This window comes from Trichoderma citrinoviride, assembly GCF_003025115.1.
Source record: "Trichoderma citrinoviride strain TUCIM 6016 unplaced genomic scaffold BBK36scaffold_8, whole genome shotgun sequence".
Lineage (NCBI taxonomy): Eukaryota > Fungi > Ascomycota > Sordariomycetes > Hypocreales > Hypocreaceae > Trichoderma > Trichoderma citrinoviride.
In genome coordinates this window covers 749,357-772,451 of record NW_020194716.1, presented here as the reverse complement: position 1 = coordinate 772,451, position 23,095 = coordinate 749,357, and the positions used below count along the sequence as shown (strand labels likewise).

At 50.4% G+C, this 23,095-nt stretch overlaps 9 protein-coding genes across 9 annotated transcripts; 5 read left to right on the top strand and 4 right to left on the bottom strand.

The window, feature by feature from the left end:
- Positions 1 to 128: 128 nt before the first annotated feature.
- Positions 129 to 1,782, top strand: BBK36DRAFT_1202541 (hypothetical protein; the record flags this gene model as incomplete). The annotated part of the gene is made up of 5 exons (XM_024897225.1): positions 129 to 374; positions 430 to 792; positions 853 to 940; positions 1,009 to 1,679; positions 1,732 to 1,782. The coding sequence occupies 5 exons, from the start codon at positions 129 to 131 to the stop codon at positions 1,780 to 1,782; spliced, it is 1,419 nt and encodes a 472-aa protein (XP_024749056.1).
- Positions 1,783 to 2,057: 275 nt separating this feature from the next.
- Positions 2,058 to 3,723, bottom strand: BBK36DRAFT_1120201 (hypothetical protein; the record flags this gene model as incomplete). The annotated part of the gene is made up of 4 exons (XM_024890673.1): positions 2,058 to 2,738; positions 2,797 to 2,934; positions 2,982 to 3,599; positions 3,652 to 3,723. The coding sequence occupies 4 exons, from the start codon at positions 3,721 to 3,723 to the stop codon at positions 2,058 to 2,060; spliced, it is 1,509 nt and encodes a 502-aa protein (XP_024749055.1).
- An 831-nt stretch (positions 3,724 to 4,554) lies between these two features.
- Positions 4,555 to 7,499, top strand: BBK36DRAFT_1202535 (hypothetical protein; the record flags this gene model as incomplete). Its single annotated transcript, XM_024897224.1, has 3 exons — positions 4,555 to 4,966; positions 5,111 to 6,122; positions 6,176 to 7,499. 3 exons carry the CDS (start codon positions 4,555 to 4,557, stop codon positions 7,497 to 7,499), a joined length of 2,748 nt encoding a protein of 915 aa, XP_024749054.1.
- A 1,250-nt stretch (positions 7,500 to 8,749) lies between these two features.
- Positions 8,750 to 9,779, bottom strand: BBK36DRAFT_1119963 (NAD(P)-binding protein; the record flags this gene model as incomplete). The annotated part of the gene is made up of 3 exons (XM_024890639.1): positions 8,750 to 9,208; positions 9,274 to 9,687; positions 9,750 to 9,779. The coding sequence occupies 3 exons, from the start codon at positions 9,777 to 9,779 to the stop codon at positions 8,750 to 8,752; spliced, it is 903 nt and encodes a 300-aa protein (XP_024749053.1).
- A 1,212-nt stretch (positions 9,780 to 10,991) lies between these two features.
- BBK36DRAFT_1120000 (hypothetical protein) lies at positions 10,992 to 11,437 on the top strand (the record flags this gene model as incomplete). The annotated part of the gene is made up of 2 exons (XM_024890642.1): positions 10,992 to 11,257; positions 11,320 to 11,437. Coding segments are annotated over 2 exons (384 nt in total), but the record flags the coding sequence as incomplete, so codon positions are not given.
- Positions 11,438 to 11,603: 166 nt separating this feature from the next.
- BBK36DRAFT_1120761 (hypothetical protein) lies at positions 11,604 to 12,668 on the top strand (the record flags this gene model as incomplete). The annotated part of the gene is made up of 1 exon (XM_024890740.1): positions 11,604 to 12,668. The coding sequence occupies one exon, from the start codon at positions 11,604 to 11,606 to the stop codon at positions 12,666 to 12,668; it is 1,065 nt and encodes a 354-aa protein (XP_024749051.1).
- Positions 12,669 to 14,317: 1,649 nt separating this feature from the next.
- BBK36DRAFT_1119967 (PLAC8-domain-containing protein) lies at positions 14,318 to 14,843 on the top strand (the record flags this gene model as incomplete). Its single annotated transcript, XM_024890640.1, has 2 exons — positions 14,318 to 14,497; positions 14,568 to 14,843. The coding sequence occupies 2 exons, from the start codon at positions 14,318 to 14,320 to the stop codon at positions 14,841 to 14,843; spliced, it is 456 nt and encodes a 151-aa protein (XP_024749050.1).
- Positions 14,844 to 16,528: 1,685 nt separating this feature from the next.
- On the bottom strand, positions 16,529 to 16,888 carry BBK36DRAFT_1169425 (hypothetical protein; the record flags this gene model as incomplete). The annotated part of the gene is made up of 1 exon (XM_024895311.1): positions 16,529 to 16,888. The coding sequence occupies one exon, from the start codon at positions 16,886 to 16,888 to the stop codon at positions 16,529 to 16,531; it is 360 nt and encodes a 119-aa protein (XP_024749049.1).
- A 2,609-nt stretch (positions 16,889 to 19,497) lies between these two features.
- BBK36DRAFT_1120060 (galactose permease) lies at positions 19,498 to 21,331 on the bottom strand (the record flags this gene model as incomplete). The annotated part of the gene is made up of 3 exons (XM_024890652.1): positions 19,498 to 19,798; positions 19,861 to 21,108; positions 21,177 to 21,331. The coding sequence occupies 3 exons, from the start codon at positions 21,329 to 21,331 to the stop codon at positions 19,498 to 19,500; spliced, it is 1,704 nt and encodes a 567-aa protein (XP_024749048.1).
- Positions 21,332 to 23,095: the final 1,764 nt, after the last annotated feature.

Sequence of the window (23,095 nt, the reverse complement as noted above, 5' to 3'; positions counted from 1 at the left end):
TGATATAAAGATGGCGCATTGTAGCTTCTCATCATTGTTCCAGCATTCTTCAGTTCTCCGTATCTTCCTCACCAGCGTCATCACAGCTGAACCGCTTTTTCGTCTCTTTTCTCTGTACAAGGACCATCATGTGGTTCTTCAATACGAAGCTCTGGCTTCCAGCATTGCTTGCTCTCCAAGCTAATGCGGTGAACGCCCAAGCCAATTCACCCAACTGCACAACCGAGACCCAATTCTTCACGCAGCTGGTTGACCATAACTCGACTGCAAATGGGACTTTCCAGCAACAGTATCAGATACTCAAACCGCACTTTAAACCCGGAGGTCCCATCTTCTACTATCAGCAAGCCGAAACTGGAACATTCTCCTGTTTGGTATATATATAATAGAAATAAACCTCGACCAAGTGTCCATGCTTACTTGTTATAGGAGAGAACCATTTACCCAGAATGGGCCGAAGAGATTGGTGGCATGGTGATCAGCCTCGAGCACCGCTTCTTTGGCCTTAGCGATGCATCCAACGCCACGGACCCCATCGAAAAGTACAAGTCACTGACTCTTGAGAATGTCATGTTGGATGCCGTGACATTCATCAGTCACATCAAGCATACTATCCCCGGAGCCAAGGATAGCAAGGTTATCGTATCTGGCGGCTCATACGGTGGCTTTTTGACTACGGTACTCAAGATGAACTATCCTGAGGTGTTCTTTGGAGCCATTCCCTACGCTCCTCCGCTTGGATCAATTGGAGCAAACTACCAGAATCCGAGGCGATACGACTGGTTCAACTGGGTATGTTGTCATCAAGAGAGTTGTTGTTAGATTGTATCTGCTGACAGAATGCAAAATTAGGTCAACCAGGTCTACTGGGATCTATCCGCAGCGGCGGCGAGCAAAATGAGGGATGCTTTCACTTTGCTTGCAAAGCGTTTCGAAAACTGTACGTTAAAGAGCCTCGTTACCGACTGGGTTTATCAATTGAGATTGACCTCAACTAACGTCTCGAAGTGGGCGAGGTAGAAGACATTGCGAAAGATCTCAATCTCTGCACCGTTCCAAAAACAGCAGCAGACCTTCAGCTAGTGATGGGCGTGATCACTACCAACGCAGAACTGATCCCCTTGCTCAGTTACAGCAGTCCAGACGCAAACCCTTACGGCGCTACTCCTCAGAAATTGGTCAACATAACGCTCAGCGCAAAGGACCCAATCGACATTGTCAACGCAACTCTGGCGCTGCGAAACCCGCCCGATCTGGTTCCTTGCATCTCCTGGAATTCGAACCAATCTTCGGAAGCAAGTCTGCAGAAGGCCCCTTTCAACTATCTTCTGTGCAATTACTTCCCCTTGAGCGTCAATGAGATTCTCAAAGGGAACATCTACCCTCCGACGTCTGTTCAAACAGAATCAGATCCCATGACCTGCGAAACCCTTTTCAAGCTTGTTCCCCCAACCCAAGCCGAGGTTGAGGCAAAGTGGCACATATCACGAGCCGACCTCATCCAAGCGCCTCGTATCATATTTGCCTATGCGGAGAACGATCCCACTAGTGGTGTCGGCATCCATCCATTTCCTCCCTCGCCAGACCGCAATGCCTCCAGATGGATGATGACTAGCCTGGCCGCGCATGGAGAGGAGTCTATTGCGTCTTTCAAGGGAGACAAACCCAGTGTCATCCATGTAAGCTCAGCAGAACATGACCTAAATAACCACGGCTAACAGATTCATCCAGGCCAGACGCGTACAGCTGGAGACGATCAAGGAGTGGCTTGGACTCTACTGAGAGATAGACATGTTGGCCGGTGCTCGTATGTGAGGGGGTTTGAGAGGGCACTTAAACCCATACTTCTTGTTCAATGCAGCATTCACTTTCTTGAGATCTAGTTGACTTCATTTCTTTGTTATCTAGATCTCAGTCTCGCTATACTGAGTCTTCTTGGAGGAGGTTGGAGGCCTTTTCTATCTACTTTACAGTACTCAGACTTTCTCATAGACCTTAAGTGGCACGGTTGCAGAATTAGACGTCTCGGTACAAAACGAGAGGAAATTTCATACTCTTTATTTGAGACCCTTCAAAATCATCATCGACATGGTGTCCAAGTACTCTCCAGTATATGTGACATAGAGTCCCCCAATCAATAGGTTAATCTTGTCTAGAATCCACTTCTTCACTTTCTGGTCGCTCACAGCGTATGCAACAATCAGGGGCACCTGCAAGAACTGGGCTCCCAGCGGTTTCGAAAGACTTGCATATTCGTAGCACATGCAGATCCGCCGCGCAGTGTCAGCAATGCTCAGTCGCAATCTCGGATCAGCGACAAGATTAACCAGACAAAGCTCCGTAAGTAGCAATGCCATCCACCGCCATGTATGGAATATAGCGCCCTCGTGGGAGTGGAAGTGAATGCTGAGCGGGAACTCGTCATCTAATGTCGAAGATCGATGCTCTTCAAATCCAAGATCACCCTCGAGGCTGGCAGACATTGAGCCCCGAGGCGAAGCCGCTCGTAGCTCCTGTTGCAACCTCCTCCCGATATCTGTAATGTCGTGCAGACCTAGCTCAGATACCCCAGCTTTCCAATCCACAACGTATTTAACGAGGGTGGGAATCCTGCAGATGCTCTCGAACAGGTAGTCGACGCTCGAGAATCTGATGCTCCGGCATTTCTCGGGGCAAATGTCTTGCCATCCACCCGTCAGTAAAAAGCAGTGTTCCCCTCGGAGGAGCGCTTCAAGGACCTAAGAAGATACATAAGCTCCAATGACCACAGAATTGTAAAGATTTTGCAAAACTAACGATTCGGCCTCGTTGAGTGCGAAAGAGGCTATACTCGAAACTTGTGCGTACACGCCTCGGACCGCGGACAAATATCAGTTTCGACGCACCGCCAGCATGCGCTATGTATTGGTGAGAACGTCTTTCTGGGGCCATCATCTGTGCAAGGTCAGAAAAGGGCGTTTCAACAAAAATGACCTTCTCACCTCATAGTGAGCCATCAGCATAGTGGCACAAACCGTTTCGGCAGAAGTGCCCAAAACAGGATCTGCAATCACATTCTGCAGGGTTTGTAGGGCTCTCATATACTCGGGGCTGGGCTGGGTGCTGGGCTGAGAGAATTGGATTGCTTCAAGCAATTGGGCATGGGATTGCAGAAGACATTCTACTGCAATATCGAGGGCTGGGTTGTGACCAAGGCGACTAGGTATCTCGCTCATGTATCTGCCAAGATGATGCAGCCGATAACCATACGGAGGGGCTTTGAACGAAGCGGCCAATGCTGAGGCGAGCTTCTCTCCCCGAGACAAACTGGGAGCCTTGGGTACGGAAGGGCTGGATTCCCCCGACGAAGACGGAGGCGTTGTCGACCGGTAGCGGAGCAGCTGGAACTTGTAGATCATTCCATCGTCGTCGCCTTCTCCATGAAGCAGGGTCAGCTTGGCCTTCAATTCTTCCGTCCCCGTTCTCGGAGGTGTAGGTCGCTCTCGAGCCTCGGGTGCTGCGAATCGTGTATTCGTGTCGACAAAGTGGAACTGAGGCGGATACACGCATTCCCGACCTGCTCGCAGACAGCGATCACAAATTGGGCGGTTTTCATCGCACTGCATCAAGTGACGATGTCAGCAATGCTTTCCAAAATCTACCTAGATAGACTTCATCGTTCACCTTCATCTTGATTCGCCGACAAGCCCCGCACCCAAAGCTTCTTCTCGAGCCTCGATGCATTGCTTACCAGTGCTGGTCGTAGTTGTCGAGCTCCGAGAATGTGAAACGCAATGTCTTGACTCCGGACCGTGGGGTCCTGTATGAGTGAAGAATACTTGATATGGGGAGTCGTATGGGGAGTCGTTGCAAAGCTGCGCCTTGCCTCTAATATATATGCTGAAGCTTGTCTGCTTCGCGAGCTGCTTCGCCTGGCCTTGGGTGCAACGTGCATTGCAGGGTCGACGTAAAGCAGTGCTCGCATATGTACTGTGGCGCAGGGGTAGGGTGATCTTTCGAACCGTTTTGGGCAATCAACGCGGTCGAACTACCGCAGTCCTTATGCCGGAGGATTTGGGGTCAGCCTCGACAGTGGCCATTGTGAGAAGCCGTGATGGGAATGTCATTGGATGCTGAAGTCTAGCTCAGAACCCAATCCTGCACATAAAGCTTGTGGATAATATCGATGCCATGCATCAGAAAGACTTAAAACATGGCGATTATCTTGCAGCGCGAGTATTACCGTCGCCAAACATAGACGCGCACACACTGTAGCATCCGACTATGGCATAGATATGAGCAGTATCAAATTCTCTCATGATTGTTAATGGCCAGCCGGCTATGTGCACCAACCTCCATTTAGAAACTCAGTGAGAATAGAATATCCAACGCCTTCACTCGCCGAGTAATAGCCGCTCCCAACATAGCATAAACGAAACCACCCCGGCAAACAACGTACATGTAGACGTCTGCAACCCCGCACCAACTCGGGCATCGAGTCTCGATTTCCAAGCTGTACGGACCAGTTTGGCATCTCAGTGCCGTTCATCCTACTCCCTACTATAGCATCTCAAGATGAGCTATCCCTGGGGTATTGATGGACTAGACAGGTCTCGATTTGAAGCCTATGCTAAACTCCTACGGCTGAAAAATGGCGGTCAGGTTGAGAAAGCTTCAAGCTTTTCTGAGGCGCCCGACGAAGAGACAGAAGCAGATATGCTAGACGACACTGATTCAGTCAACGCGAACGCAATTTCAATGTTTGATGAGAAAAAACTAAAGAGAGCCTTCCTTGATAGGTTGTCTGAGCTTGTTGCGAATGAGAAAGGAGGCTATCATGTCTCCTCATCTCTGATGATCGAGTGGCCAGATCGAATTGACATTCTCGTGGCAAGGAACAATGGTTTCAAGAAAGCAGATGCGACTCTCCGCATGTTGGAAACTATAACATCTAGCCTTCGAGACATCTCTAGGCTTGCTTCCTCAGGTCTGACATGTCGTGCCTATTTGAACATGGCGAGATGCTAATAGCGATGCCGTCTAGATCCTGTCGCCATTTCTGCCAAACAGAACCTTTTGGCATCATTGGTTCAATTGTACAAGCCCAGGTTGAACGATTACATGGTTCAAGCCAAACGTGCCCTGAAGGCGACTAACCGATCAGCGACGATTCATTTTGAGACCCTAACCTTGGCCGATCGCACGCCATCTCTTCCTTCACAACTCGAGGGAATTCGCTCCCTTATAGACGTTGTCACAAGTTCGCCAACGCAAGGTGGCATCGAACAGCTAATCATGAGCGCCCACGACATTTACGCCTCATACAAAGACACTGACTTTGACGAGATCACTGGCAACCATACCGACATCAAATTGCTAAGAGACGCGCTGGGATTCCTCGGCAGGTTACAGACATGCTTCAACACTTTGACGAGAAGTGCAGAGAGGCTCTCAAGCTTCCAAAATCTCCGGATACTCCCAGTGATAAATACACCGACCGGCCAAGCAAAAGGGAATATGACCGTCCGAAACAATGCCTGGTCGTTGGCAAAGACGTTCTCATCTCTGGGCCTTGCATTAGACGACATGACAGTAGAATCCATTGTCGGAACTGGGAAAAAGAAAGGGGGGTGGACAAAGAACAAACTGCTCCAAAGGTTCGACAAACTAAAGGCCGCGGTCTTCGAAGTGCACGCGGAAATGCAAGTCATGTTGGCGGCGACACAACACGACTGTACGGGTGCGGCCATATTCAAATACATCGGCTGCAGTAAGCGCAGCTGCTTTCTTTGCTCTAGGGCTGTTCAAAATTACGGGTCCTACACGACAAGAGGATGCCATGGCAAACTCTACAATCTTTGGACAGTACCAGAGCTTCCATGGCTTGCTGAGGAAGAAGCCTTGAAGCTCGTTCAGGCTATCAAGAATGTCGAGAAGGCCATGAAAGAATTCATACGCAATAGGAAGACTGACGGGCTTCTTCTCGGTCGTGAGTCTACTATCGGGGGCTCTTCGGTTGCGACCAGGCGACCGCAATTCAGCGAGAACCCTGTTATCATATCCTTCGTCTCAGATTATCTAAGAGCTCAGCGCCAAGGAATGATGTCCAACTCTGGTGAAGAAACAGGCTTTACAACCCCCGAGTAAGCGTCCAATTCTGAACTGATCACATTACAATCCTGACATGCTCTGACAGGGGATCAAGTCAGTCTTTGCCAAGCGGAGCTCAAGATGAAGCTGATAACGATGCCTTTTTGGGTGGACAAACCCAAGACGGGACCACGAGAAACATATTTGAAACCGAACAAATGCGAGGTGAATGCGAAATATGCGAAATAGAGACTGATCGTCGCTGTCAATTCTGCAGCCTGGCTTGGTTCTGTAGTAGACAGTGTCAAGATCAGATGCGATTCCGTCACCTCACTAAGTGTTCAGCTCGCTCGATAACAACTGCCGACATACTTTATGAAGACGCACTTGAAGATCGAATTCCCCAAGACCCAGAGACACTTGAGCATTATGGGTTCGCCCGGTGCCGCGATCGCAGAGAGCAATCTCACCTCCTTGGCCTCTACCAGGGTCTCGTACGTCGTTTGAGGATTGGAGCCATCCAGCTGAACGAATGGCGAGTGAGAGATATACTCGGTAGCAAAATCATCGAGACGTTTTCCAAACTACCTGCGCAGTATCGTGGGGGCTACTTCCCATGGTTCCTCCGAAATCAGCACATTCTGGATAAGTCAAGCCCGCCTCTTGATCTCCACTTCAAGGATAATCCCCTTGGACGAGCTATAACTATCGCAAAGCAATACCTCGACGAAGAGGATCGTGTCAAGGAAATAAGGCAGCTTGAGCCTCTATCGAAACGGCATTGCTTCCTGTTTTACGCCATGGCCCTGGACGGCTCGCATCCAAACCCATCTTGGGCTGGATTTGATATGTGGTACGATTTCGGCTTCGCAACTTGCCGCGGCGAAGACGACGAAAGTGGCCTTGGGCATCTATATACTTTCCTTGTAGGTGGTCATAAAACATTGAGAGATTACGACCAAAGTCTAGGGATCAAACCAAGGGACTACCCCGATCGGCCCACATGTTCATTCAACGAATTATGGGTGGCTTATGAAACCGGCAGCCTTTCGAAGCTCTTCGATCAATATGGTTTTAGCTACTCGTTACGCGCTGACTCTGGCCTGCGGGAATTTTTATCCTTCCCGCCACATCAAGACGCACTGCGCCCATCGGTTTGGAGGTTGAAGCACTTCCTGGCTCTCGATCATAACATTCCACTAGGCAATTTCCCCATGATTGAAGCAGCCGCCCGGGAATACGGATTCTTATCGCAGCTCGACCCAGTGACAAGGTTGGCTTTAAGGAACTTTTACGAGCGGCTGTTCAAGGAGATCAATCCACTCAGGGTCCATGAAGCCAAGAATCGTGGCACATTGCTCGAGTATGCGGAAAGCAGCCTTGATGTCATTGACAATGGTGTCCGGAATGTGTTGCGAAGGCTTGGCTGAGAAGGACTGCACTGGTCTGGCAGACTGATAGTATTCACAGTTCGTATGTACAACGGAAAACGAAACCTGAATAGCATTTACGATCTAAATGTATGGCTTTGACTTCTATTCAACCCGGCCTGCTTTGACTTAGGAAGTAGCTAACCAGCACCCCAACTTTGGTATCCAGCATCCCAAATTTATTGATACAGAGCATAAGACTTGTCTTAAGAACGCATGTGACAAGACTAGATGTTGATCGCGATAGTAGAAGAAAGTAGAAACCTTTCTGATATCTAGAATAGTGCTAACAGTACCTAGGTCACAGTGAAAAAAAAAAGCAGATGGGATTACTGGATAACTTAGTTGGGATGCTGGCCTGCTACTCCCTTAGATGCTCAACGTCTAACGAAACGGTTCACCAACTAGGCAACAAGTCTACAACGCCAGACGAGGTATCGAACTAAAGGTTCCCAGAAATCTCCCGAGTCACGCTGAGTGGCAGATTCCTTTGCCGCCGGGGCATTATGTATATATGTTTGCTGATCGGGGACTTTCTTTACCAGCGGCGAGTTGGGCATCGGAAATACAGGCTTCTTCTTAACTTTCAATACATGCTCAGGTTTGCATGTATAGACACAAGTTTAAACGTAGAAGTCGTCACCTGTCCATCCATAGGTTGTGCAATTTTCCCAATAGAAGAAATAGCTGCGTCAGATAATGGGATCAGCCCTTCGCATCGAGGCAACGGAATGTCTTGGAGCCACCTCTGTTTTCTTCAACCGCGAGGCCGTGATTTTAACGTGGTGAAGGCCTCACCTGTGCCCCTACTATAAGGTGGTTCGTCACCATCCCAAGCACATACGACCATAGGTAGTGGAAAACTCGGGGTCCCGTCTGCTCCCCCATAGATAAGCCACTAACCGGCAGATTAGTAGTTGGGTGGGTGACCACCAGCGAACACCGGCTGTTGTATGTTTTTTGTCTTTTTTTGCTCTTCAAAATATCTTGTAATTCTTGTGGTTGTGCCTGAAGACAGTTGTTGTGAGCTTTGTCTTTTTTTCTTGGTTTAGTAGAGGCAAGGGTTCATGTGCTGGCTCATGCAGCTACTGAAGGCGGGGTCCTTTACTGCGACTCTACAATGTACCGGTGAAATCAGACTTATGGTCCAGTGCAAGCAGATGAAAAGTCATATTGTCAACTTTCGACCTCCTCGATACTTTCTATATATAAAACGCGATCAATGGCCCATAGTGTCCTCCACGGGAAACTCAATTGCCGAACCCGGTCACAAGCTTGACAGTTTCAGCCACGCTCGTAGGCTTCAATCCCAGGAGGTCGTTGGACAAATCCTCATCCGTGGCGTAATTCGACTTCAAGCCAGGCGTGCAGCTGTAACTGGTTGCTCGAACCAGAGCATAAGCACCACTGAAGTCGCCAGCACTCAATTTCTGGATAGCGGCATCAACCTGCTCCTTGGTCGTCGTGTTGTTGACAGTCCATTTGGCACCAGTGGCATGCTCCAAAGCAGCCAAGATCTCGTTTTGGCTGGTCTCAACGGACGAGACAAAGAGATATTTGTTGGCAGTCTCCTCAGCGTTTTGCAGCACTGACGCAACGGCCTTTCCAAGGTCCTTCTCGTTGGTCAGGGTGAACCTTTTGTTCCCACCATCCCATATGGTAGCAGTCTTGTTCACGAGATCGTATTCGAGGAATCCATTTCTCAGACCCTGTGTTACCAGATCAGTTATTTTTTGGAACTTCAAAGATCCAAGTCCGACAAAACCTTGCTTACCCAGTCAAACAAGAGCGAAGTAGCAATACCCGTCCAAGAGAATGTAGCAGATTGCTTGGTCTTCAGGTACTCAATGAGTTCCAACTTCTGGCCAAAGAGCGGCAGCAGCTGAAGAACACCAGCATCCTGGCTACTCGAAGAAAACTCAGAAGGCAGGAAACGCTTGACTCCGGCACTCATTGCAGCATCAACGAGTCTCTTCTGCTCTCCAAGCCCAGCGGCTCCAACGGCGGAGATGACGACATCCTGGCCTTTGAAAGCAGACTGGAGGTCGGAGTCGGTGAAGTCTGACTTGTAGACGTTCACATCAGGTGGGAAAGTAGCCGAGCTGTCTTTGCGGGAAACGACAGTGAGGTCAAATCCACCCGCGGTGATCAGTCCTTCGAGGATGATTTTGCCGATACTACCACTGGCCTATAACAGTATCAGTAAAGGTATGGGTGACAAGGGTAGTGTCGGTATGTATGGCCACATACACCCACAATAACAACGTTCTTGTAAGTCATTCTGGACTTGTTGAGGTGAAACTTTTGTCTCCTCAAGGCAAACAAGTCAAAGAGGATGCAAAAGGAAGGGATTTGTAGTCCGCTCAAGCGATGTTTTGCTCTTGCAGTTGTGGCTAGATGCCTCGACCTTTAGAAAAGAGACGGCCAAGGAAGGGAGGATGCTCGATATTTATATCCAAGAGTAGCAGTTCCAAGAAGACCCATCCTGTTATCAAGGAGCACAGCAGCTCTGAGAAATCACTGGAAGGTAAAGCTACATCGCACTTCGAACGCTTGAGTTGTTGACCATCAGACTCAGTCACTCGGCAGTTCACTTACACCCAGTCCGCGAGTATTAACCTAGCTCCTGACACGGGACGCTAGACTGCATAAAGTGCAAGCAAAAGAATAACGATTGGTTCAAAACCCTGGCTCCGATTATCTGTGACCGACCGTCTCATCAATCTTACGCATGAACCAACAGTGATCCTGCTTAGAAATGCGGATGCGCTCCGTGATGTCCGCTCTCACCAATCGGACGCTCCTCCGCACCTCCGCCGCTGCAACTTACATACACCTCTTCCCTGCATTTCAGCTGAGCAGCAGGTATATTTGGACAGTACGATTCTCCCAGAAACTTCAATGCCCAGAGGCAACTTCGCGATCAACAACTCACGGTCTCAACAGCCTACACAGAAAACTTCGAAGCCCATGAACCGCAGGACGATTGCTCCAGGACGCTCGTGTCTTGAGTGTCGGCGGCGCAAAATAAGGTGTGACAGGTCCATGCCATGTGCATATTGCACACGCATCAAACTTCAATGCAAATATCCTTCGTCGCGACCAACCGTTGATGCTGCTGAAGATGACGACCTAGCAGCTCGAGTGCGGTCCGTTGAGCGTGCCTTACAGTCCCTCGAAGAAAAGATAACGCATATCTGCAACCTGTTGCAAGTTGGCCAAGAACCATCAAACGGGCGGCATCAGAGCACTGAACATGATTGCGGAACCCCTGTTGTGAGCAACCATCAAAAGAAGATAGCCCTGGCTCTACTCCTGTATTAATTGGCTGCTCTCTGCCTTTAGCACGCTACTCGTGAACTGCCCAGTCCAGACTTGTCTTTTGCACGAAACATTTGGCTGCCAAGTATATATCGCAACACTTCCGCAACTCAGGAGTTAATATTATTCCGCCTTTCCCAAAGCTACTCCTCGGACTGCTGGGACGAGAATTCACGCCCTCTCAAACGGCTTCATCCTTCGGCAGCAAAAGTCTCGTTCATCTGGCAGACGTACCTCGACGTAATCGATCCTCTTGTCAAGGTCTTCCACATTCCCTCTGTGCAACGATATATTATGAGCACAATCGAGGGCCGAGAAGCGGTTGACCCATGCACAAATTGCGTGGTGTTTGCCATCTACTATGCCACAGCGATATCGCTGTCGGCAGCAGAATGCCGCCATGAACTGGAGGAAGAAAGACCAGTTCTTCTACAGAGGTACGCGCCGTTGTACGACTCATTATTCCTACCGTACCTTGTTTTGACATTCGGTGTCTTAGATATCGAGAGGGGCTGGAGCTATCTCTCGACGCAGCAGACTTATCGACTTCTCAGGATATCATTGTTTTGCAGGCGTTCGTTTTGTACTTGGTAATATCCCTGGATCAAAGCATCTGAGTGACCGAAGCTCATGGCTAACTTCCCTTGTGTTCTCCAGATATGCGGGCGTCAGGATGCAAATGGCCCCGACGTCAGCAAATTACTTTTACTCGCCATTATAATGGCGGGACGCACGAAGATTCACCCCCTTTCAGATAGCACCATTGGCACATTTGAGCGCGAGATGAGACGTCGATTGTGGTGGCAGATATGCACGTTGGACGTCCAATATGCCCAAGAATCTGGCTACAAACCATTGATGAGTGGGCGGGAGTTTCCTACGGAGTTACCACTCAACGTCAACGACATTGCCTTAGGCCCTGACATGGGCGAACCGCCAATCTCACAGCTCGGTCGCAGCGAGATGCTGTTCTACCTCGTCCGATTTGAAGCGAGTAATTTTGCTCGACGAGTTCTCTTCTCAGATACCTTCTGTGACAGCAACAGCTATCAGGCAATGACTGGAGCGCAGAAAATAGAAGCTCTGGACAAGTTTAGAGAGCGAATTGAGAAGCAGTACCTCTCGCATCGCTACGCGACAGTTCTTCTAGATCGCACTATGGTCAAAAGTTGTCAGCTCATTCTCGCAAAGTTGACGATGGATGTTTACAAGCCGCATCCAAAGGGAATGCCTCTATGTACCAAGTATCGCGAAGCGTGCGAGGAAGTGATGGGGGTCGCGCAAGATCTGCGCCGGGATAGCAGAGGGCGCAAATGGCTGTGGTTCTTTGATCCATGCATTGAATGGACTGCTTTGGCGTACCTCCTGTTGGATATATGCATAACTTCGGCGTCGCCATCATCTAGCCAGCTAGCTCGCGCGGCGTGGGAGGTTGTCGATGAAACATATCACCACTGGAAGAAGAATCCTGACATTTATCGCGACCGCCGCTGGGCGGGGATTGAGGAGCTTTACGCAAATACCCTGTCTGTGAGGGAAAAGGGGAGAATAAGGATGCAAACGGCTCAAGCCAGCTCTTCTCATCTTTCACAGCGAGAGCATGGTCAGGGTCATAATGCGTCTTGTGCCGAGATGCGGCAACTGGAACAGCCCCCTCCATGGATACGGGGTGAAAGGTCCTCAAGTCTCTCTCCCGACGCTGTATCTGCTGCTCCGACTCACGGTCAAGAGAGGACAAGTACGGAAGACTTGCCTGGAACAGGGACTGCTTGTGAATGGAGCGCTTCCCTCATATATAAATATTGGGAGGTTGCCGGAGAGCGACCTCACAGTTCCGACTCGTGGTAGTACTTCCTGCTGGTTTCACATATGTTTGAAACGGCCTGCACCGCGACTATATTATCTCCAGGCCGCATACATAAATCAGGAGGCCAGATGGGACTTCATGTTCCGCCCAAGGAAGTCGGAGCCAGATCCAAGGGTCTGGAAACTTGCATGTGCTTGCGTTACATTTGCATCACTGAGACCCCGTTGGTGTCCGTGTCATCACAGACAGCCGTGGAAAGAAACAAACCTCCACTGAACATGCGGTCTCAGAGAAAACTGTGACTTATGGCACACCACTAATACTAATCATCTCTTCCGCAACAGTGCAATCCCTGACCTGAGAACCTTGTAATAGCCATGCAAACCGTTCCTCCACAGAAAATGGGGTAAAGAAAGTGCTCGTGTCACGATGCCACTCGTCGGCAGCAGGCAGCTAGCGATGGTAACCGATCTTGCATCGCAGTCGCTATTTTTAGTTGCTCTGTGAGCTGAAAAAGCAGCATCTACTGCCGAAGCTTCAAGTAAGATGAATCTTCAGTCATGGCCAAATCGTCCTCGCTTAACGGGCATGCAGCATTGGGCTCCAATGCTCTAGCCCACGAGCTGGTGGCGCGACTCGCTTCTTCAACACTCTTGCCAACAAACAGCTAGGCCCGGCCCGCAGAAGCCAGACAGTTGGAAAAGCACGTCCATGTGGGAATTGGGTTTCAGATGTAGCAAACAGGTCCAGGAGACTGAGCGGCATTCGAGTGTATTCAGAGGACAATGCCTTGTCCTCTATACAGTCCTGTCATTTGTTCAGCTCGTCTCACGATGAAATTGGTACAAATTCAAGATGAGATTTAGCTTTGATACTTCACTATTCGGAGAAAAGCTGTCAAGGAGTCAACCGTAATGCCGTAGAAAAAGATGAGCCCCCTCTAGTTCTAACTTCTAGCAGCGCTGTCATGGCGCCAAGGAAGCTGATATCAGATTTTAGCGCTGCTCTAGTATTGATCAATTAGGCATATTGGACACAATGTTTTGGGCTCGTCGAACAGCAGATCTGATCTCAGTCACATGTACATAAACATCAAGAAAGTTTCTCCTAGGAATGTCAAAGTTCCAGTTGCATCAAACACACTGATATACGGCAACTGATGGTTGCAGATTCTGATATGATCTCACAAAGGCTTTAGGACCCACTCCCCTCTGAGAGTGATACCTGAGAAGGTAGGTAGTATGAAAGATGAGTATGAAACTGCCTTAGTACACCATGAACCCCGTCAACGCAAGCTCGGACTTTGTATGCAGGGTCGACTAATCTAATAAACAATAATGGCTTCGATTCAGCCTTACCGACTAGGTACAATCCATGTCGTCGATATCTCAAGCTGGCGACTCGTAAACTTTAGCCCCGGAATTGATAACCGGGGCCACAGGCCTGTCAATTTCATCCTTGATGGGCTGAGCACAAACTACGGGGTGCGTTCCGAATGCCCTGTTGGGTAGCAATTGTATCGGTAGCAACGGAGCCAGTTTCTTCTTCATTCCCCGTCTATTTCTTAAATACCCGGCAGATGCTGGGCTCTTACGCCTTCAGACGATTCATTGCCAAGTCTGTCAACCCAACACCCAATCTTCTCTACACTCATTGACTCCTTTCTTCCCAGCTTTGAACGATCGCCACCATGTCTTCCAAAGAGGATACCAAGAGCAATGACACTACATGGGCTCACGGCCTGTTCGATTGCTGCAGCCCAGCCGGGCTTTGCTGTCTGACCTGCTTTCTTCCATGCATCACATACGGAAAGGCACAGCACCGAATGAGGCACGGCAACTTGGAAGACTACTCATGTTGCAACGCATCCGTGAGGCTTCCTCCAATCAACGCATATATAGTGTATTGCACCAGGTATACTGACAAGGCTTTGGCTATAGTGTATAGTCTACGCCCTCCTCGTCCACTGCGGCCTCGGATGCATTCCCACCACAATGCAACGAGGCGATATCCGCGACAAGTACGGCCTCAAGGGTGGCTGCTTTGGCGACTTCTGCAAGTCCTGCTGGTGCACCTGCTGTACCCTGATGCAGCACGAGAAGGAGTTGGAGCAGCGTCAGGCTCTGCTCAAGGGCTCAGCAGAGCCGTACCAGCCCAATGGCGGGATGGTGTACTCGGACCAAACGCAGCAGAATGACAACCCGGGTTATGCATGAAGAGCTGATTGGTTATCGAATTGAGGTCTCATATGCGTGTTATTGGCGCATTTTTGTTCTGTTGCAGATGTTTGGAATTCAGCTTTCGGTTGGTGGGATTACAACTGGCGGGCGGCAGTCACAAATCGATGCCTTTTGGTGGAAGACACGAGACGATACGACGGATGCTTCCGATACCCACGAGAGCCGGAGGAAACATAAGATCGTGAATTCATCGGATCTTTCTTCCCTTCAGCGTCTCTCAATTGAGGCTATCTCCACCTGCTACATGTAATTGAAGCATTGCATGCAACAAGGTGTCTCGGATGGTTGCGGTTCCCTCCAACGCTACGAATTGTTGCCGTTGGAACAGTATAAATACAGGCTCTGTGTCATTGCAGCTCATTCATAGACTGCGAGGCCAAGCACCATTCGTCAAATACCTAGTTAGCCCAGCTGCATTTTAGCACCGTCATGAGACTGATCCTGGCATCCGGGGAAGCATTCGCTTTGTCTACAAACTGTCAAAGAGTTGAGCCGACCTCTAAGCCAATTACAGCAGCCCCAAGCACTGCCTGAAAGACTGACTTTTGTTGCATTCTGGGAAACTTGACTGGGGTTAGACGACAGAGATACAGAGCCACAACTCGGCTAATACTCCTCAACCTCCTCCACATTCGGCTCACTTGGAACCAGGAAGCATGGATTTTTTAGGTCAAATGTCTCTAGAGGATTTAAGGACATTGGGGTTCCTGCAGAACCGGTATCTGGTGAACAGACTAGCAATGACCTCACAATGTCCGGGGTTGACTTAGAAAGCTTCAGTGATGATGAAGTATTCTACAATTCCTATGGCCACCCCCAGTCTTCGACTGCTTGCTCCCCCCCGCCTCTCTAGCAGCTAACGGCAGAGCGGGCTCCTCGTCGCAGGCTGAGAGAGATAGAACCTCATCCATGGAGTATCTTAGATGAAAACGATAGAGTCCGTCTATAATAGACTGGAAGATAAATAATTTTATTCAACGGATACCTGCCTACGCTAACTGTCACTGTTTAGCAGACCTTTGCTTCGGACACTGCTTTACTATAGAATACATATTAAACCTATTCTGGGGGGAGGAGAACACAGTCATTTAAGATTGATGTTTACAGACTATCGTATCTAAGGAGAGGCTTATATAGGGCTTAGACCATGATAGTACGGCTATAAGTGTCGAGAGTTCTTTCTTCAAAGGGCTCTACTTCTCGTAGTAACTAGAATAGGGTTTCCCATATAATAATATAGAATAGCAATATTACGCTGCAAAGGTCAATGCGTCATGATTTCAATGCGTCATGATTTTGAAGATGGTGGCCTATTCAGGGGTGGCGAACTCCAGTTACAGGAGTAGTGAGTTAGATAGTTGAAAAGAAAGACTAATAAGCCGTCTTCTCCAGGAGATCTGAGTCAACCTCCCTACGGCAGGTACCTAGCTACCGAATAGCAGAAATAGAATCATCCCCCTTACCCATCCCCGACCATTTCATTCATCCTCCTGAGACCTGCCGACAGTTCGACACCAGCCCCTTTCCCCTATTTCGCATGAACCACAGCCACCAACCACGGCCTTGAGACGAATCTAAGCCTCTTCCTCTATCCCCGTGCCTAGACTTGGCGCTATCAGGAAGAGCATGTTTGACCTCAGCGGCCTCGGCCGCCGTGGCGTTCACCACGCGCAGTCCGCAGTGCTGAAGATGGTCCGGTACGTGGCGTGGAAGTCGCTCTCATCGATGACCGTGGTGTTCCTTTCGAGCATGCACTTCTTCTCACCCGTGAGCCTAATGAAGTGGCCGCGCCCGTGGCCCCAGTCGATACAGAACTCCTTGACGCCCTCGACCTGGGTGGCGCCGTGGCAGCCCTCGTCGAAGTTGGAGACGTAGTACCCCTTGTTTATGTCGTCGTTCCACCAGGTCCCACGGGAGCAGCAGGTAGCGCCGACGACTTGCTCCCAGGCGACGACCCAGCGGCTAGCAGCGGCGGGCGTGACGGCGAGAAGGGCGGAGATTGCGAGCAGAGAGATATGCATATTGTGCCTAGGTTGTTGGGTGGTGGACTTCGAGGGTATGATAATGGAGATAGTGACACGTGGTGGAGCAATTCGTGATAGCTGAGAGCACAGGCGGTTCTTCAGGGCTAATTGAGCATATAAATGGTCGCTTGATGTTCCACTCCAGGTTTGCTGCGTACATACGAAGGATATAAATACTTCATGTTTGACCGTCTACTTGAGCTTACCGTAACACAGGACATCTCCGGTCAGCCCGGTGTGCGCACTCATCATCTGACTGCGCGGCTCCTGCTACGTGACAAGTACTTATTTCTTGATAAAGAGATAATAGTGAAAGGGAGACATTGAGGAGTTCGGCTACAGCGAGGAGGGTGACTTTGTCGGAAGGTCATGTTGTGTGCTCGAGGCATATGAGGACTTAGGGCGGGTTATTTGCGGACATTGTCAGTCTATCGTTAGCTAGATCTCCTCATAAGAGATGCCTCGTCAAGTTTTGAGCCCAATGGGTCATGGGTTTGCTCGTCCATAGTCCATGATTAGCGGTCCAAGCCACCCTGCTCGGTCCTTATCCGCTTCTAGCTTTCTGCATCTAAGCCAGAATCCTCGGGAGGCGCCGTGTCTACCAACAAGGTCTAAATGCGTCAATCCTTCGGTGTAGGCTATATGCGGCAAGTGTAGCAATAGATGGATTATACTCCGTGCCCAGGCGGCACTTGGCGTCACGATCTATTCAGGAAAGTGTCCGAATGGCATGACATGGTTCAAGACGGTCTCGTGGGTCCAACAATTTGAATACGCGGTCCAGGAGTGACTGACTGCATTGCGCAAGGTGGAGGTATAGCGAAACAAGATGTCATTGCGGCTGCGGTTGCCAGGAGGATCTGTCACCTGGCAATCCCTTACTGTGCGATTCTGCAAGACCCTAACCCACCGGATAATCTTGTTCCTCCCGTAAGACGGTGGGATTATAACACTCCGCAGTGAATGACAGGATGCCTGCATATTGCGTATTCCCTATTGCGTATTGCATATTGCATATGACGTATTGTGATCATCTTGCTCGTAGTTAACAAAGCCGAGCCCTCATCTTCGCATTCATCTGCTCACGAGACGAGGCCTGAGATAAACGGATGATTTTAGGGAAACCAATTTAAGAAGACGGGAAAGAGGGTCAAGGGGAAGCGGGGTATAGTACCCATCGTCCGGCCTTAATCCCGGAGCGCTTCCAACTTCCTCTCGGCGGTTAAAAGGAAGGTTCGTCCTCAGGTCTTCGGTCTCAGAAAGACGGTGGTGGAGTAAATGGGAAGCTCCACCCGCTCCGTAGGTACCTTAGGAAACGGCAGCGAGCCCGGCGGACAAGTGAAGGGCTGCGTCGGCAAAGGCTCGGCTATGTTCTATCCCTAGGGTACGGGGTCCCGTCTGCTTCCTCCATACCTTAGACAAGGGCGTTCTTCGCCGCATCCTGGATAGGGATTCTAGGAAGCATCATTGACGATGGTCTGGAGGTTCAGTTTGGTAGTTGGGTGGGTGACCAGCAGCGAACACCGGCTGTTGTATGTTCTTGCCTTTTTTTTGTGTCTTTCAGTTCTTCTCTTTTTTTTTTCCTTTTTTTTTTCCCCCTTTTTTTGCTTACCTTGTTGCTGTCCTCTCATTGGGGTGACTTGCTAACATCTTCTTCTGGTGGGTTCTGGGGGCATTGTATCGATATCTCCTTCAATTGATCCCCACTCATGATCCATCTTCTCCATCGACGTCTGTTATGCGGGTGTAGCAAGTTCTAATAGCAGGTTTCCAACCTCTTTCACTTAAACATCACATACCGTCATGCATCAAGTAAAGAACATCCCCCCTCTCCTCACATCGCACCCCAATCGTCCAAACAAGCCTCCGCCAAGCATTATACCCATAGAGCACTACCCCGGAGAGACGATCCAACCCCCTTCCCACAACTCCCCATCAATCGAACCCAAAGCCCCAGATCGATAGTCCCAAGCCACTGACACTATAATATTCTCTCCGAATCCAATCCAACCCACCAACTCCCCCAATTCAGTCACTTACCCCAACTTTCTGGATCCTTCCAGCTAGCAAAACGTCACTAGGAGGTTAAGCTTAGCCCGACAACCTTTTTGGCCAACCTTCTCCAAGTGGCGGCTCACAATTCTCGAAATGTCTTTCGGACGTCATTCTACCCCCCTTCCCCTCTCCTCAGCTGCGGCCGATAGGATTCCGATCCTGTCAAAACGGTCGAGGCGCCACTTCAATGGCCATTACGCGAGACAATGCTTGGGAATTGAGGGGTTGCATACAAGGCGTCATAGGGATGGCCTTGCAGAGCATCATGGCTCGTGGTGGTCGTGGGAGTCTGAACTATGGGAACAGGCCAAAACCGCTGCCGATACTCTAAGCAATTGTCGGCGGTCACTATGGGTAGAAGAGCAAGAGAATATAGATTGAAAAATATCAATTGGTATCATGTTTGTAAAAGTACACTCATTAACTGAAAGATTTACCGACAGCCGCATTATCATACACCATATCCATCCTGGTATATCCAAACTCAGTCATAAGTATGCAACAAAGAAAATCCATAGACGCGTTATTTACAATATGAATACATCATATTCTTAGACATGCTCCTGGTGAGACGGAACCGGGGCATCAGGAGAAGCCCGCTTTTCGTGACCATCGGTGATCGGGGTATCACTGTCGTGGTCGGCAAGGACGTCAAGATCGACGCCTGCCTTTCTGCGGATGTTGGCCATGTGCTCCGGGGGCGGGGGCACCCACTTGGAGCTCTTCCATGGGAGGACGTGCTCGAGATACATGGTGTCGATCTCCTCGAGGGTGCGGCCCTGGCCTTCGATGACGAAGAAGTAGATGATGAGGGCGCCCACAAAGTTACAGGCAGCGAAGACGTAACCATATCTATACATGTGAGGTTAGCGAGCATGCTCAATATTGTTTGGTCAGGAGCAAAATGGACATACCGGAAGTCAATGGCGCCAGTGATGAATGGGGTGAAGAAACCGATGCAAAAGTTCCAGATCCAGTTGCTGGCAGTGGACAGGGCCATACCCTTGGCACGGTAGCGTGAAGGGAAGATTTCGGCCTGGATGGTCCAGATCATGGGGCCCCAAGTGGTGGCGAAGCCAAGAATGAAGAGACAGGCGAAGACGATGAGGACGACACCTGGCGTGGGGGTGTTGGCGGGATCGTTGAGATCAAGCATGAAGTGGCCCACAGAGGCGAAGATCATGAAGCAGATAAACATCCAGATGGAACCGGCAATGAGAGACTTGCGACGACCAAAGTGCTCAACCATGTACAGACCAATGAAGGTGACGGCGAAGTTGATGGTGTTGAGGATGATCTGAGTGACAAAAGAGTTGATCTGCACCGACTTGAAGATGGTTGTTCCGTAGTAGAAGAAGTAGTTGGCACCGGTGAGCTGCTGGAACATCTGCAGAGTCATACCGAGAGCGATACGATAAGCCATGCGGGGGGCCTTGAACATGCCGACAAACTCCTGGATAGGGCTAGTCTTGAGCTTGTCTTCGGCGCGGAGCTTGCGCTCAATCTCCACGATCTGGGTGTGAACAGCCCAGTGGTTCTCCGTTGCGCCATAGACACGGCAGATGGTCTGCTTGGCTCGTTCTTCGTGTCCGTGTCTGAAGTCGTAACGAGGGGTCTCGGGGAAAGCCAAGATGCCCAAACCCAAAACCAGGGTCCAGATCCATCCCAGGCCAATGACGATTCGCCAGCTAGCCGAGCTGTTGGCCTGGTGCTTGACAGTGCCGTAGTTGAAGCAGGCGGCAAGGAAGATGCCCATAGTGATGAAGAGCTGGTAAGCGCAAACCATGGCACCACGAATCCAGGCCGGCGCCGTCTCAGCTTGGTACATTGGGACAAGCAGACTCAGGGCGCCGACACCCAAACCAGAGATGAATCGGCCAATCATGACCTGATACCATGCGTCGACAGAGGCAATCTGGATAACGAAGCCGATGGACACAATAAGACTCCACAGCGAAATGGAAGGCTTGCGACCAACGCGATCGGCGATGGGTGCAGCAACCAGGGCGCCAATGAGAGTACCGATAGACAGGAGGGCGACAATGAGACCGGAGCGAACATTGCTAAAGTACTTGGTGCCATCAGAGTGAGTGAGACCAAAGCGGTTCAGGAAATCGGGCATCTCGAGGAAACCCGAGATCTGACCAGTGTCGTATCCGAAGCTGGGTAGGAAGAGACATTAGCACAAGTCCATGGATTATCAGCTTGACAGAAGACAAGCGGTACTTACATCAATCCACCCATTGAGACCAGAGCTCCCATGGCCCACGAGCGTCCCGTCACACGTGGCAAAGGAGAATAGTCCAGGCCAGAGACTGATGGACGGCCATGGCTTGGGTCGTGCTTCTCCGACGAAGGATCATGTTGGTCGAAGTAAATGGTCATAAACCCGCCCCTTCTGGAACGCATTTTGAAGTCCGGGCTTGCGGTGTCAGAGCCCTTGAGTGGCAGTAGGGGTGTTGTGGCTGCTTGAGGCTATCACGGTAGATAGGTGTCACCCTATATGTGAACTGTCCGTGGAGGTGTGTGTTTGTAGATATATAAGAGAAGAAGAGAGCCAACGAGTTATTGTAGACAAAGCTTGGCCCCCTACTGAAGTGATGTAGTGGTGATGCTGGCTGTGATGCCGGTGGTGTAACTGTCTCAGTCGGACAGGATCGTCGTCGTGGAGGAGGGGAGGCATCGGGGTATAAATCCTCTCCCGCATGGGCAAAGCCGCCACTGATGCCCGGGCAGCTCCCAATGACCTAATTGCTGGCACAACACCCACGCCATATGGTCACGATCAAGAAACCGTGGGACCCCGGCCCAAGTCCGGCGGTTTGGTGGGTGGTCGAGCAGGCATCTCGAGCACTCACACGCGCTGGCCCCAGACTGAGGGCCCGGGGACGCACCACAAACGGACACCCCACGGGTTCAGGCTTGGGGAAACGGGCCCTCCAGCGAATGGAATCCTGGGGACGGCCGACTAGGGGACCGCAGGGGGCAAGTCAGGTGTGAGGCCGAAAGCGAACGACCGCGAAGAGGCTGGAAAGGCGCGGATTGGGCCATTGGGTGACGAGACGGCTCTGCCCACCATACCGAGACTCTCCTTGCACAAATCGGTCCTACTCTCACGGACCTACTCCAGTCGCTGTGGAGAGGCAGGCCGGAGGCAGAGAGGCAGAGAAGACGGCCAGAAACTGGAGATGGAAGCGGACTTGGCTCGCCGGTCCCGTGACGCGATTGGTCGCTTTGCCCCCGAGCCAGCGGGCAGGAGCGAGGTGAAGGCGAATGAAAAGCAGGCAATCGCGATTGACCGAGACTCCACCAGCCTGAGAAGGGCTCCACCGGGAAAAGCTTATGTACCGGCTCTGTCATTGCACCTTAAATTTCCGTGCGTGTGCTTGGGCGATCTGTGTCTGGCCATACCTTGCTGCTACCTCGGTACGTACTGAGGTACATCGTCTGCCGGGGGTTTCTTGTTTTGGGACCATGTCTCGGCAGACTCGGGCCCCGGTTTTCTCTTCTTTTTCTTCATCCTTCTTTTCTGATAAGGTGAGGCTTTAGCAGAAACATGCGTATGAATCAGCAAGCCGCAGTTGCAGATCCAGCCCACAATATCACAACGCTTGCAGAATTAAAACCGCGCATTGCAACGTCCTCAACATGGTATACACGATCTCGTAGAGATAACAATTCCCTTTTCTTTATCAAATGTAACAGCATACCTAAAAAAGTAGGAATACGACGCAACGTCAATGCCCTGCAGGCCTTCCCTCAACCCATCAATCGTGCCTTCTCACTGGACGCCCCATGACGTCGTCTCTGCCGCCCCGGGTCCGGCAAGTGGGGCGGCGCCAAGCACCGTCTCTTCCGGCCTGCCCTCGGCACTTCCAGGCTGATGACGTCGTAGTAGCGGATGCGTCCTGTCAATACGCCTGATGCTCAGAGAAGATACGCACGGAATCAGCAGGGGCCTAATACAAATTGTTCTGCATGAATGCGGTCAAGGGGAGCCTCGTGGAAACCGGGCAGAACTTCGATAGAAAGCTGGGCATAGGTCACCATTGAGGCACTATCAGCTCTTGATAATTGCTGAAAAGACGATGATACAAGGCTTGGTAATTTGCATACAGCGCCACTAACAGTGTACCTCAAGTGCTCTGT